The sequence below is a fragment of the Protobothrops mucrosquamatus genome, unplaced genomic scaffold (genome assembly GCF_001527695.2).
Source record: "Protobothrops mucrosquamatus isolate PMUCROS unplaced genomic scaffold, P.Mucros_1.0 scaffold1124, whole genome shotgun sequence".
Classification (NCBI taxonomy): Eukaryota; Metazoa; Chordata; class Lepidosauria; order Squamata; family Viperidae; genus Protobothrops; species Protobothrops mucrosquamatus.
The window spans coordinates 54,772-69,304 of record NW_015387342.1 but is presented as its reverse complement, the minus strand read 5'-3'; the positions used below and the strand labels follow the sequence as shown (position 1 = coordinate 69,304).

The window sequence follows — 14,533 nt, the reverse complement described above, 5'->3', positions numbered from 1 at the left end:
CTCTGCCCTCCCCTCCAGGGGGTCCCCCCCCCTCTCCGATTGAAGGAGAGAGCGGGTCACCCTGAAGAGGGCGGCAGGGCGGTTATCTGATGACGCGATGAGTGAGGCATAGTAGTTAGTCCTAGCCTCCCTCAGCGTCACTAGGTAAGATCTAAGATGTATCTTTACCTGTGTTCGAGTGGATTCGGTTGGGCTGGCCCTCCAACTGCTCTCCAGGCGTCTTTTCCGACGTTTCATCTCTCTCAGCCCCTCGGTAAACCAAGGAGATGGTCGAGATCCACGTCGGGTCAGAGGCCGCAAAGGCACGACTCGATCCAATGCTGCGGCGGCAGTTGTCTCCCAAGCCGCCGCCTGATTTTCCGCCGAGTCGTGGACCAGATCCTCCGGATATGGCCCAAGCTCCGTCAGGAACCTCTCGGGGTCCATCAGTCGCCTGGGACGGAACCATCTGGGCGGTTCCGTCTCCCTGCGGCGAGGGGAGGGGGGTCATCAAGTTTTGGGGGGGGGTCATCAAGTTTTTGACACCTTGCTAGGCGACTGGTGATACTCGGATGTTGCCATATCCTAAAAGTGGTACAGTGGGTGAAAAGGTTGAAAAGACCTGATGTAAACAGTTTGCTACAGTCACATTTTACAGCACTACAGCAGCTTTTTCCAAGCTGGCATTTTCCAAATTGATCCCCTTGGCACAGGCAGTTTTTAGGACCCCCAGAGTGGCCTATGTTACACCAGGGCTTTTCAACCTTTTCACCCACTGTACCACTTTTAGGATATGGCAACATCCGAGTATCACCACTGTGACCGTCATAAATATGAATCAGTTGCCAAGCATCTGAATGTAAATCACATGACCCTGAAGATGCTGCAACATTCCAGCTGATCAGCGCTTCTTCTGGGCTCAGCAGAAGCACCAGGATCAGTGCCGCTTTCCAACTGATCGGCGCTTCTTCAGGGCTCAGCAGAAGCACCAGGATCAGCGCCGAGCTCCAGCTGGAGCCTGGCACTGATCCTGGCGCTTCCGCTGAGCCCTGACAGCCCTGCAGCTCCAGCCATCTCTCGCTCAGGCTTGTGCGGTGCTGCCACCGGTTCAGCTCATTCCCCTCCCCCGCTACCACTTTTCTAGGACGGTCGCGTATCACCTGCCAGGTGCCAATGTACCACAGGTGGTACCCATACCACTGGTTGAAAAGCCCTGGTTTACACCATTCAGGATGAAACCTAACAATTCTCCCATTTCAGTGGCCTTCCTGACTGGCAAACAACTGGTAGTGACATCATCATATACATTTGACAGGTTTCAGGTGGTCTAGAACTGCCAGCCCTTTTGATGCGCAAGTGGCTTTTACCAGGTCCTAAAGTATAGTTACGGAGTAAAAGCACGGAGAAAAGCTGCTACTCACCAATGGAAGGGCTCGTTTTCTCCATTTTGTTCCTACTCTTCTTGCCTTTGCCCTTGGGTTGAGGCAAATCGTCTGGGATGGCTATGTGGGGGGGATGCCGGTCCCCAGGCCCAAACAGAGCAGGCTCTTGCTCAGTCTGATCAGCTCTGCCTTCACCTCTCCGGTTCTTCCCCTCAATGCTCTTCTCTTTGTCTGCCTTAGAGCCACTGCAACTCCATCCCTGGCTCTGTCGCAGCCCTCGGGTACCATCGCCTTGCTCTGCATTGCTGCTGCCTCTTGGGGCTTCAGAAAGGTTGCCCTTGGAGGGATTCTTCTGCACCATCCCCTTGATCTCATTGGAAGAGAAAGCTTCCCCCTTCTTTGCTGGGCAGCCCTGCCGCTTACCCTTCCTCTGCTTTCCAGTGATGGGCGCTTGTTCTAGCACTTCCATTCCCCTGCCCAGCGCCGCCTCCTTGGATTCATGGTTAGCTCCAATCTCTTGGGGAGAGTCTGTTGGCTTGGGCGACTGTACCCAGATCATGCGAGAGAGATTGGGCACAGCGTTCAGCCTTTTCACCACGCCGTTTTCGGAGGCCGGCGGCGGTACGACCTCTCCAGGGCTTTCAGCCCATCGAGGACCCACCTCATTTCTCAGTAACGAATGATTATGTGGCGCATTCAGACTAAGTGGAGACAGGTCAAGGTCAATCTCTTGCAGCTCAGAGGAGCCGTTGAGGTGGGAGAGAAGGTTCTTCTGTTCCAGCACGGCAGCCTTTTTGGGGAAGTCATTCACATCTAAGTTGAGATCGTAGACGCTGAAGCTGGCGCGGATGGAATCTTTGATTGTGTTCTTGATCTCCTGTAGTCGGCTGCTCAGAAAGCTGTTCACTCGCTCTAGTTCTAGCTGGGGCCACTCCAGGAGCTTTTCTTCAGGCAGCTCCTGATCTTGACCTGTAGGCGGGCTTCGATCCACACGCTTCTGAGCCTCAGCCTCTAGCTGGGCCTTTTCCTTCTCCTGCAAGACCAGAATGAGCTGTATAAGTTCACCAACAGCTTCAGCAAATCAAACAGCAACTGAAAGAGGAGCTCTGTGGTGGGATGGAGGACAGTAATCAGTCCCAGGCTAATGAATTGGCCTCTGCTTTTCAGCCTGTCACGCTCGATTCTGACACGGCTAGGCAAGCACTGCCACAAAACCACAGAGCATCCTAGGGAATTGACCCTGGAAACTAATAAGATGGCATATACAAAGTCTGTGCTATAGTAACAAACCTTAGGGAAGAGACGCATTGCCGGCAATTCCCCACAGCGATTTCCCACAGCAATTTTCCTCTGTATACAAGTCTCAAGACTGCTACATCCCTAGCTCTAAGCTCAGCTCATGGCAGTGCAACATGCAGGAAAGAATGAAGGATGTGAGCAGAAAAACAAATATAAACTTTCAAGCTCCCTGACCTAGTTCAAGGTGTAAATAGCTGAAGTGTTTCTTTAGTTAACCCTAGGAAAAAAAACAACCTCAACTCATTCTAACTTCTGGTTTATTTATATTTTACAGGGGGCAGATCAGATCCTGTAGCAAGAGCGCGAACTTTCTATCTTTCTATTGGAAAGTGACAGTAAAGGAAAGTTATTCTATCTTCCATGCAAAGGGAGCAGGGAAATATTTTGCGAGCTTCATGCCAGTTGCCTCTAGAGCTGTTCTTTCACATTTACCCTTTCAGGCTGGCAGGGCTCAGGAAGAACATAATAGTCTGATTTGGTGTAATGCGCCTTCATATTTTCAGCCTCAAAAATACCCAGACGGAGAAAAGGGCTTTTGGATTAATCCCTAAGGAATCTACAATGCTATTGGGAGATTGACACACATATTTAATAAGACTCCTGCTACCAAACTCAGAGTAGGCCAGTGGTGGCGAACCTTTTAGAGACCGAGTGCCCAAACTGCAACCCAAAACCCACTTATGCATCGCCGGGTGCCGGATGGGCGTGGCCACTGAGTGGGCGTGGCCACCAAGCTGTCGGCTCGTGCTCGCTCACTTGCTCGCTGTCCGCTCCGACTCGTGCTCGCTCTCAAGCTGTCTGCAGCAAATGCTGCTTCCGCAGAAAGTTGCTCCTTTTATAGCCTCTCGCTTATTCCCAGATTGCGCATGCGCGGAGAGGAGGAGGAGGGAGCAGCTCGGCCCAGCAATGGCTCGCGTGCCACCAGAGGTGACTCCGCGTGCTGCCTGTGGCACGCGTGCCATAGGTTCGCCACCACGGGAGTAGACCATATAGTATTTTCAAGTCTACTTTTTCTGCAGAATTTGAAAAAAAAGGGATTGGCAATCCATTTATAAGTTAAAATGTTAAGAGCTAATTATGTCACACATTTTTGGAATTTATGTCAATTATGAAAATACATCCAGACTTCGGAGGACTATAAATGTATTATATACAGCGACATCTCAGTACTTGACTGCTTCAAAACTTGACGAATTTGGTTCTCGACTCATTTTGATGTGAAAATGTTCCAGTACTCGGCCTTTGTTTACGCACTGCTATAGGAAGAGGGGGACAGATAAGGGGAATGGACAGGAAGTTCCCATGCTGGGAAGGTTGCTGCAAAGAAGGAGGACAGCCACAGAGGGTGGACAGGAAGTTGGCCCTGCTGGGAAGATCATTGATATAGGAAAAGGGACTGTAGGAGATGACCAGGCTGAAACCGAAGGAGGGGTCAAAAGCGTCATAAGTTATGAATCCCTGTGCACCTGCAAGAGATCTAAGTCCAGCCCATAGAACAGTGATGGCGAACCTTTTAGAGACCGAGTGCCCAAACTTCAACCCAAAACCCACTTATGTATTGCCGGGCGCTGGGTGGGCGTGGCTAAAGGGGTCATGGCAGATGTGTGGGCGTGGCCAGGGTGGGCACGGCCAGCTGGATGTTGCTCCTGGGGAGGGACGCCTGTGGGGGCCGGGCAGGGTTGGGGGAGATCCAGGGGTCTCTGGCGGGTGGGGCGATGGGCAGGAGGCTAGTTCTGCAGGGTGGGGGTGCCATGTCAAAGGGCAAGGCGAGGCAGGGGCCGGGGCGGCAGCTGCCTGACACCATCGGCCCCTGCACACAAAGGCCAGCAAGCACATGGGTGCTGGGATGCATCCGGCCACGTGGGACCTCGCTGAGTTAGCAGGCGGCTGGTTGAAGAGGACGGTTGCCATCTCCGGGGCATGGTGCGCGTGCCCACAGAGAGGGCTCCGAGTGCCACCTCTGGCACGCGTGCCATAGGTTCGCCACCACTGCCATAGAATCAAGTTCATGCGAAGTATTAGTACTGCTTTATAAAACCCTTGTAAGACCACACCTGGAATACTGTAGCCAATTTTGGTCACCATATCACAAAAAAGATGTAGAGAGTTTGGAAAAAATCAGAAAAGAGCAACTAAGACGACCAAAGGCCTGGAGACTAAAACATACAAAGAACGGCTACGGGACCTGGGTTTGGCTAGTCTAAAGAAAAGAAGAAATAGGGGAGACATGATAGCAGTGTTCCAGTATCTGAGGGGCTGCCACAGGGCAGAGGAGGCCAGGTTGTTCACCAAAGCACCAGAGGGAAGGACAAGAACCAATGGTTGGAAACTGATCAAAGAGAGAAGCAACCTGGAATTAAGGAGAAACTTCCTGACAGTGAGGACAATCAACCACTGGAACAGCTTACCCCCAGAAATTGTGGGCACTCCATCACTGGAGATTTTTAAGAGGAGACTGGACTTTCACCTGTCTGAGATGGTGTAGGTCCTCCTGCTTGAGCAGGGGGCTGGACTAGAAGACCTCCAAGGTCCCTTCCAGCTCTATTCTATTCTAGCTCAGACTTTTGTAGAGAGCTTAAGCTTGCAATAAATCTTTATAATCATTTGAACTGCCTGAATCTCCTGATTTCCCTGACACATGACAGGATAGAAAGAAACATCTTCCTGGCCAAAACAAAGGATTACCGTCACACTTCCCATAACCAATTAACGGCGAGTACTGAGGTACCACTGTATTTCATTTCATCAAACCACTTATCTGTCCATACACTCAGATTCAGAGACTTTTGAGGCAGTTCTTGCCCAAACCTACCCTTATTTGATATTTAGATTTCAGCAAGGCCATAAAGAGTTAGCTCTTTCCCCAGGTGCTGGGGTAGGATGAAATGGACGTTTGTGGAAGGTTTTCTTAAGAGGCATTTTGTTTTTTGTTTCTACAAAAGCTTTAATTACTTTTTGGCTTTATTACTGTTGAGAGCTGCCTAGAGTTTTGTTCTAAGAGAGGCAACCATACAAATCTTTTAAATAAGTAAACAGCCATCTATTATGTAGCCTTCTTTTTTCCTTACACCACTTTGCTAGGTCTAGGATGCTCATTTTTACCCACTCCTCACATGCGCACAAGCCCACCTTCTTCTTCTGCTTGTGGCGCGCACGCTTGGCAGCCTTAGCACTGTTCAGAGGCTTTGGCTCAGTGCTGTTAATGTAATCCAGCAGCTCATCTACGTCCCGGTGGTCTACAGCTGGTTCTCCCGAGCTACTGCTATGCCCCAGCTTTTGAGGAAGTTCCTCTTTCCTCTTGGTCAGCCTGGAGCGCAGCTTTTCCCGGATCTCAGCATAGTTCCGACTGGTTGGAGCAGCTGGAGGCTGTGGACAGAGTTGACTGTTGGTTGTGTATATAAAACATTGAGTTGCCACCCCAACATTATTCCCAAGTGATACTACTCCCATCTTTCCTGCTCTCCCCTTCCTTGACCCAAGCAAGTCTCACCCATCTAAGCCAGCATTTCTCAACTTTGACCATTTTAAGGTGCGTGGATTGGAGAATTCTGGGAATCGATGTCCAGGCATCTTAAAGTCGCCACGGTTGAGAAAAACTCGCCGATCTAAAGCATTTACCCTCCTTTTTGAAGAAATCCCAGCTGAAACACTGAACGCAAAATATAACGGGATTCAAAACTTGGAACAAAAACACCAGTCCGGATGGCGTAAAGTCGGCTTGAGGAAGGCCAGCACTAGAATGTGAAAGGGGAGTGCAGTGCCTCCATTGCCAGAAAGGTGTCCTTCCAAGCTTCCCCTGAAGTCTAAAAGGATAGATTAGGGATGGCTGCTGGCAGGGCTTTCACTTACCGCGTTGTGGCCAAAGAACTCACAGTAGCAGCAGTCACAGAATTTCCCATCTTTCTGGGTAGTGGAGGATGAGGTGCAGGAGCTACGCTCAGAGCTGCTGTCCTCATCCTCCCCAAGACCCTCGTCTGCCTCACAGGACTGTGGTGCATGACAGCTTGTACCGTTTGGGAACTTATGACCCTTGCAGGCAGGGTCCCTGTGGGAGAAAGAGGGGGAAAAGGAGGTAAGAAAATGCACACTGGATTCTCAACTTCCAGTGGACATGCTAGATTAATGCCTAACGTCTGGAATGAGTTGAATGAATGCCAGCATATTAAAGCCCCATCCAGGTAAAATAGAAATACTGTCAGTAGAAGATTGGTCTGACTATGACAGAAAACATGTTTGAAAAACAAGGTTGCACTTCCTCTAAAAGAGCAAATCTTTTGAGCCACAGATTCTCTCCCAGACCAACCTACCTCACAGGGAAAAATAGGAGAAAAGAATGCTATATATGCCATCTTGAGCTAATTTGTAAATCTTATACTCACCGAGGTTGAGAAACACTAAGTGATATGTCATGATAGGAAAAACCCAAGTCAGCCCTCATCCATGAGTGACTTTAGGCTAATCCTGCTCTCTCTCAGCCCCGCTTACCTTATAAGGCTGTTTCAGTGGGGAAAAATTGGAGGACAGTGAGGTGCCTACCACCTTAAGCTCCTGGAGGAAAGGTGGGATACGAATCCAATAAAATAAATGCTTAATGGACATTTGCCCTCACGTCCACCTGCTTACATAGAGTAGGGGGCTGGGAAAAGGTATTTCAATATTTGGAGTTCCCTCCCTGCCAAAACTTTTGGTTTTCAGATCCTAGGCCTAGTTCAACCCAAACAGTGCAGAACCTGCTTCAAGCTTTGTCACCAGTTCTGATTGTCACACTTGAACATGATTCAGATACATTCAAACAGGTTCAAAGAAGGGAAAGAAAAGTAGTCAGGGGCACAAAATTACATCCTACAATAAATAAATGACTTATGTTTAATTGTTGTGGAGAAATACAATCCTATCATCAAATGCATGGATGTGCTTATGTATAATAAAGCCCAAACATACTCTCCCTCATCTACAGTGTAAGAAGACATTGCTGCAGGAATAAAGATTTCATTTATACATAAGTGTAAGAAGACTTTGCTGCAGGAATAAAGATTTCATTTATACATAAGAATAAATTCTTAATAGTACGAGTGGTTCAATGATGGAGTCATGACCTAAAGAGACAGCTGTTTCTCAGTCAAGGTAAAGTCTGAAACAATTTAAAATGGATTCCTGCTTCAAGAAAAATTGGTTTGAATGGCCTAAATGAGCCACTGCCTGGAATTTATAATGTTTCACTCTCTACTGTTATTCCTTCTGTTGTCAGTAGCTGTAATCCACCACTGTTCTTGTGTGTGTGTGTTTTCAATGAAGTTTTATAAAATTGTGAATTACCTGGAATATTTGTATGGAAAGATACAATGCAGATACCTCTAATGACCTCCCTTCCCCCCTATTCCATTCCAAAAGATAAGGATATACAAAAGTACAATTTTTGTCCTGGAATGTGCCAATCCAACCATTCCAGGATGGCTTGACATTCTGGTTTTTTACTCAGACACTACAAATTGCTTCCTGTTCTGGAATAATAATTTCCAGTTCTGGTACAAATAAAATCCTCTCCAGTTCTACTACAAATAAAACAACATATAGATATATCTAGAATTTCTTTGAGTATTTGGGACAGGATGAGTATGTTGAAGAACATTTTAAATTCTAAAGGTGACTTCTATTTTAAGAAGTTTTTACTCCTATTTTTACTCCTTCCCTTGTTTTATGTGAATTTATACAGTATACTATTAAATTATATTTTGAGAAGCAGAATTTCCATAAATTATATGGAAGGGACCCTTATTCCATAAATTATATTTGCCTGTTGAGAAAGGGATGTTGGGATTTAATTTACCCATTTTCAGACTTATCACTGAGCATTTATTTTAGCTTCAGTTACTCCTTGAAACAAGGTTTTTCAAAATTTAACTCTTCTTTAGGCTCAGTTGAAAAGTTATTATTAAAGCTACCAAAATCTTCAAAAATATTGGGATCTTTCTCAAGGTAAGTTTATGCTGCAAGAAATATATGGAAAAGTTCAACTCTAAGATCAATTAAGATCAACTCTAATTAAGAATAATGGGAGACATATTCAGTTCCTTAAAACATGATTACCTTAGACCAAAGTAGCTCTGTTAAAGGAGTTTTAAAACTTTATAAAACTTAAGAATTTGATTTATTTCAGAATTCTCCTTGATAGCTTTGAATCATTTACTGAATCATTTATTATTTGGACTTGAAATACCACTGCTTCTGAAAGTCTGCATTTAATAAAGAACTTGGAAGAATTATCTGATGTTCCCAAATGAGTAAGAGGGCAATAATATTTATATGATCTTTTGATCTGAATGTCCTGTTCTAGCAAATGACAGATTGTTTTTAAAACTGAAAAATGTGTCTTCTGATAAAAATGTGGTTAATACAACAAGAAAAAAAATACTCTTTCTTCTACAGGAATACTGCATCCCAAAGCATATTCAGCAATGGTTTGTTATGGTTGTCTTGCTGTTTCTTATGGTGGATTACAGTTAGAATATGGAATATTAATTCATTACAATTTTGGCTTATTCTATTCTATTTCTTGCCATAGTAAAGGTCAAAAATCACAGAACTGTCAAATTGCCTTAGGTCAACTGCTGCTTCTGTAATAAAAATTATTTTAATCGTAATTTTTGTTGTGTTTTTTTGTATTGCTGTTGTGTCAGTTGTTATGCACCCAGAATTATTTAAGATGGGTAGCCATATAAATTGTCTAAATAAAGAAATACTCACACTCGTTTTTATATCTCCCATAGTCAACATTTATCAAGGCATCAAAAATTGTAATTCCTTTATACACAGGGATTTATCAACACTGAAATTATACAATGCTGGAAAGATAAAGGTACTCCTGGTTAGTAGAGTAGACTCTTGATATATGTGTTTGTCAATAATGTGAATTATTCTTTTGTTGACAGTGGGGGCAAGGCAGAGGACTTTTGATTAAAGTAGTCTAATTGTCTGGAGTTTTTTGTTTCATGGTACAAAGTATTTTTTACCATTATTTTTCACTTTTTACTTTTGTCACTAAGAGTTAAAAGCAATAAAAGCAGTAAGCAATGCTGTATTCTTATTTAACTTCTGTTACATATCCTTCCATATGGCAACATTAACGCATAATGAAACATATTAGGATTTAGTCATCAATGGAACAAATATACATAAAATGGAGTTGGCTAGAGCTAGGATTTTGATTTAAGAGTTGATTTAAGACAATAGCTTGACAGGAGTTCTTCAACACCCCTCTTTGGTAGCCAGAAATAACATAGGAGGAGAAGATCAGATTATCAAATACATATAAAACCGTACTTGAAAAGGAGACTAATGCTCTGCCTACTAACTAGACCATTGGTTTGCCTGATGTTTTAAGGATTAATTTACACCAAGTAGATATGATGTTCTGTATGATGTTATTCTCAATCTAAAATCAGATATTCCAAAAGTATGTAGCCAATGAGAGCTATGATTTTTAACACATCTGGCAAGACCAGCAAGCAAACTATGCAGGGAAATGCAACAAGAATCCTGATTAATAATACTGGGAATAAACTGCAGTCAGAATTCCACTTACCTGTTGGTGCTAGGTAGCTGATGAGGTGCGGTAGGAGGACCCAAGGAGCCACTGCAGTGCCCGTTGCAGGGATGGGTGCAGCCTACAGGAGGTGGAATCTTCAGGAGTGGCACATTGGCAGTGGGTAAGTGTGGGCTCTTACAAGATCCAGTAGGAGGGGACTCTGCTCCTGGTTTAGGGGCCGGTGAATGTGGACTAAGGGCTGGTGTAGGAAATGGGGCCGCCTGCGGTGAAGAGCTCAAGTGAACATGAGGAGGCGAGCTGTAGGGCCCAGTGTGGGCAGGCATCTGCTTTGCAGGAAGGAGTGCCGGTGGCTGTGAGGGGAGGCCTGTGGGGCTGTTGGGTGGAGCAGTGAGGTCCACATGCCGGTGGTGCTCCGAGGAGTGGAAGGCCTCTCCTGCAGCCAGATGGGAACAAGGTAATGTTAGGACTAATCCTTCCAGCAGAAATATCCATGAATTATGGAAAGGATAAAAATATCCTGAGTCACTAAGCTCATACATCAAATACACCCCACCATATACTACTGTTTCCTTCTGTAATATATCAAAGGGTCTAAGGCTACATATCTAGACACCACAGTAAAATCCAACCCAACACTGTGTTCAACTTGGCATTTCCACAAGTGACATTTCTCCCAGAGCATTTTAGAAAGTCCAACCCAATACAGGACATAAAGGATGCTTTAAGTTCTAAGCCCAGTCAATAACCCACACAGATGGGTAAAGAAGTCAACCAGGGCTTGCTTGGATCTGTCACACAAAAGCCCCAAATTCAACCAAAAGAAAAAGGCTCTCTCTAGTCCAGGAGGAAGAAAGAGCCTTCAATTGGGAGCCCAACAATATAGTGGTGTTTTTTGCCCTGCCAATTTGGTCTGTTGGCCTTCCCTTGGCCCTGCATATACAGACCTGGCGGGGTGGGTCTCCGACACATGCTCTTGAACTGCTTGGGAAGCGTTTTGCAGAAGTCGAGTGAGGTAGGCAGAGGAGAGTCTGGGGTGCCGCTGGGAGCTGGGGTGAGCGCGTGGCTGTAAGGACAGGCTTTGAGCCCACCTCCTACAGCAGGGGCCTGGTTGACACACTCCGGAGGAAGGCCGGGGTGCTTGTCACCTGAAACGGAGTCAGAAATGGAGCTGGCTGCTCTCCAGGCCCCTAGCTCACCTCCCCACTTGTGGAATCTTTTCCTGGTCCAAGATCATAGAGGTCTCTGGAGACAAACCTAGTAAGCAGAACTTTCCTATGAGCATTACTTGGCCCAAGAGAAGACACCTTACTTTTCCTGGACCAGCAGATTTAAACGCTTTCTTAATATAGTTGTACAATATCCATCCCCGGAACTGACAAAAGCCTCCATGAAGAAGCTATGAGGAAAATTCCACTACCAAAAGGGAGAAAACAAGCACTAGTCCAGGGCCAACATGAACTCACCTGGTACAACAGGTGTTCCCCCAAGGGAGCTCCCTTGAGCTGCCCCATTTGCATGCTGGGAGTTCCAGAGTCCCGAGAGTTTGTGCGCGGACAGGAAGGAGCTAGGGTCCCAGTCTCCCGAGTTCCCGTGGCACGAGGATGATGATGATGAAGACGAAGAGGAGTGGGAGCCTGCCCCGCAGGATTGTGACTTACAGGCTGTATGTGACAGTGAGACCTGGGAAGAGAGTTGATGGCTAAGTAGCCACTCATTCCAATTTATCACCTTTGTCTGGGAAAGTAAGCTGCTGACTAATGTATGTGGGAATGTAACATTGGACCAATGTTTTTTTTCCTCCTCAGTAGCATCCTTTAGAGCAATAGCACAAAAGAGTAAAATTGCAGGCTCTTTGGGGTGAGGATAGATAGACCTGTCTAGTCTTGCCTTTAACTGTATTTCCTTTCTTACTACCAAAAAAGAAACAGTGACCAAAAAGAAGACCCAAAGCCTCTAACTGCTCAAAAAGCATCTAACAATGTCACAGCTGGCAACTCTCACAACCTTGCCCCAAAGCAATTAGAATTGTGTTCATCAAGTTTGAGAATGCCAAAATCCAGAGTAAGCTTTGATACAGATATTAATTACCCTTTGCTACCCAATGGCATCTGATTGGAGTGAGTCACGGGGCCTTCAAACATTTCTCTACAGTTAAATGCTTACCGCCAGAGCCTGTTCCTGGACTGCTCTTCTTTCTTCCTCTTCTACACTCTGCCTACAGCTTTGGCAGATCCACAGGGGCATCTCTCCCAGAAGGTTCTGCACCAATGTTGGTACAAAGTCTGGGGGCAGCCGCTCACCTGGGGATACCAGCCCATTATGGGATGGCCCTCCCCAGTCTTTGCGCTCCCGATGGCAGAGCAAGCAGCATGTCTGCACCGACTGGTTGGAAGTAGGCAGCACCTGCAGCAGAACAACAAAAACATACTCAGGGCACATTGCTCAGAGGAAGCATCCAGACAGACATTTTTTCTCAAGGTACATAACTACGGTGCCTTGCTGAAGCGCTACGTGATTTGCAAAATGCATTGGTCTAAGAAGTGATCTGCCGCAAAACCCTGAGGCAGTTATGTCTTCGAAAAGTGTGATTGTTTCAAAGGCTTATTTGGATTGTCCGCACACAAGCATAGATTGAACAAGCTCTGGATCTGCTGCTAAATTAAAGAGACTGGGCAAGCAGACAACCTATGAAACCTTTGAAGAAGTTATGCTGAGTCTTCTGGAGCAGGGGTCTCCAATGTTGGCAACTTTAAGATTTATGGACTTCAACTCCCAGAATTCCCCAGCTACCATGTCTGGCTGAAGAATTCTGGGAGTTGAAGTCCACAAGTCTTAAAGTTGCCAAAGTTGCAGACCCCTGTTTTGGAGGATGCAACTACTTCAATGCTTCAAGGACCAACACATACCAATACATTTTGTAAAGTATCCCTTCAAATGCCTTTCAATTTCTGTCTCAGCCTAGTATGCTGCCCCCCCCACCACCACATACACATATTTTCAGGGCTATGTCAAGGATTCTTGGGCTCAGTCTATTCTTTATTTTTTTTAATATTCAATTTATATAGCCACCGCGCTCAAATAAGTGAATCTGACCCTTTACTTGATATTTAGTGTGAGTGAAGATGGAAGAACAGTTGCAACACACAAGAAAGAGAGATCTTCTCCTTGCTGTTCCTTTCCTTCCTCCCATACCACAAGATCCAGCCTTCAACTCCCTGCCTGGCCCCGGGGTGGAAGCTTGGCAATAAATTGGACAAGTTGTGAAGAAAGGGCAACAAGCATGAAGCAGGCTGCACTGCCTCCTACTAAGCAAAAAACCTGGGACAATAGGCTGTGCACTGAATGGCTTTTGGAAAGCAGATGGCCTGTCTCCGTCCCAGGTGACTCAAAGCACAAAGAATGCATTAGCGAGAGACAGAAGGCATGCTGGTCTGTGCTTCTCACAACATCTTTAGGAACAGGTGTGCTCAGGCACTGAGATGGCCAATCAAAGTGACGAGGGAAAAATTTGGTATTGTAGCAAAATCTGGTAACATCAGATCATACATGGTCAATCAATCACACCCGCACAATAGAAAAAAAGCGAAATAGCCAAACAAATAAATAAATCTACTTCTACTGATTTGCCAGAAGGCAAGTAATTTTTTCAGCCCAAGCTGTCCATTATTCACCCAAGATAACCTAACTTATGAGGGACATAAACTAGCCAAGTTTCGGAGTACTGTCATTAAGAACGCTCGAATTATAGACATTAAAAATGTTGCACTAATGGCAGCTGTAAACTTCTTTTGTAGTCAACTGAAATATTTCTCAGGCTAATTTAAGCTGGCTTTTCTCAGGTAGGCTAAATTTTCCACAATTCCCAGCAGATCCAACACATCTGGAGAACACCTGATTGCCTCATCTATTAGATGAAGGCTCATCTATTAAATATTGAAGGCTACTTTGATGAAAACCAATACCCTATATTTACCTGAACTTAAGATAATGTCCCACATCATTAAAAAGAAAAAGGAGAAAAGAGAGATCTACCTCCATTATTGTATTTCTCAGAGATAATTATTTTTCCATTTTAAAGATACGTTGCAGCAAAAATCCTTTAATATAATATTTATTCCAAAAGTTTTAAAACCAGTCTGGCTTACAGATCTTCTAATAATAATAATAATACCACTTCTCATGCTTCACCGATGAGTAAAAATAAAGCATTAGTTATATAATACAAAGCAGTATTGCCTAGAGAAAAAAAAGGCATAGGTCCTCATAAATCCTTATAGATTTTGCAAAGTTTTAGCTTTCCAGTACAATGCCATCTCATGTCTTGCTC

General features: G+C 45.2%; 1 protein-coding gene across 1 annotated transcript in view; it reads right to left on the bottom strand.

Annotated features, from left to right (window-relative positions):
* FAM193B (family with sequence similarity 193 member B) overlaps nt 1-12,450 on the bottom strand; it is a 20,667-nt gene extending 8,217 nt beyond the window's left edge. The window contains exons 1-7 of the mRNA XM_015820392.1: nt 12,370-12,450; nt 11,670-11,886; nt 11,151-11,351; nt 10,243-10,639; nt 6,510-6,705; nt 5,790-6,026; nt 1,401-2,394 (exon numbers count right to left, since the gene is read on the bottom strand). Of these exons, the coding sequence (XP_015675878.1) occupies nt 1,401-2,394; nt 5,790-6,026; nt 6,510-6,705; nt 10,243-10,639; nt 11,151-11,351; nt 11,670-11,886; nt 12,370-12,450 (2,323 nt within the window). The remainder of the gene's footprint in view (nt 1-1,400; nt 2,395-5,789; nt 6,027-6,509; nt 6,706-10,242; nt 10,640-11,150; nt 11,352-11,669; nt 11,887-12,369) is intronic.
* Nucleotides 12,451-14,533: the final 2,083 nt, after the last annotated feature.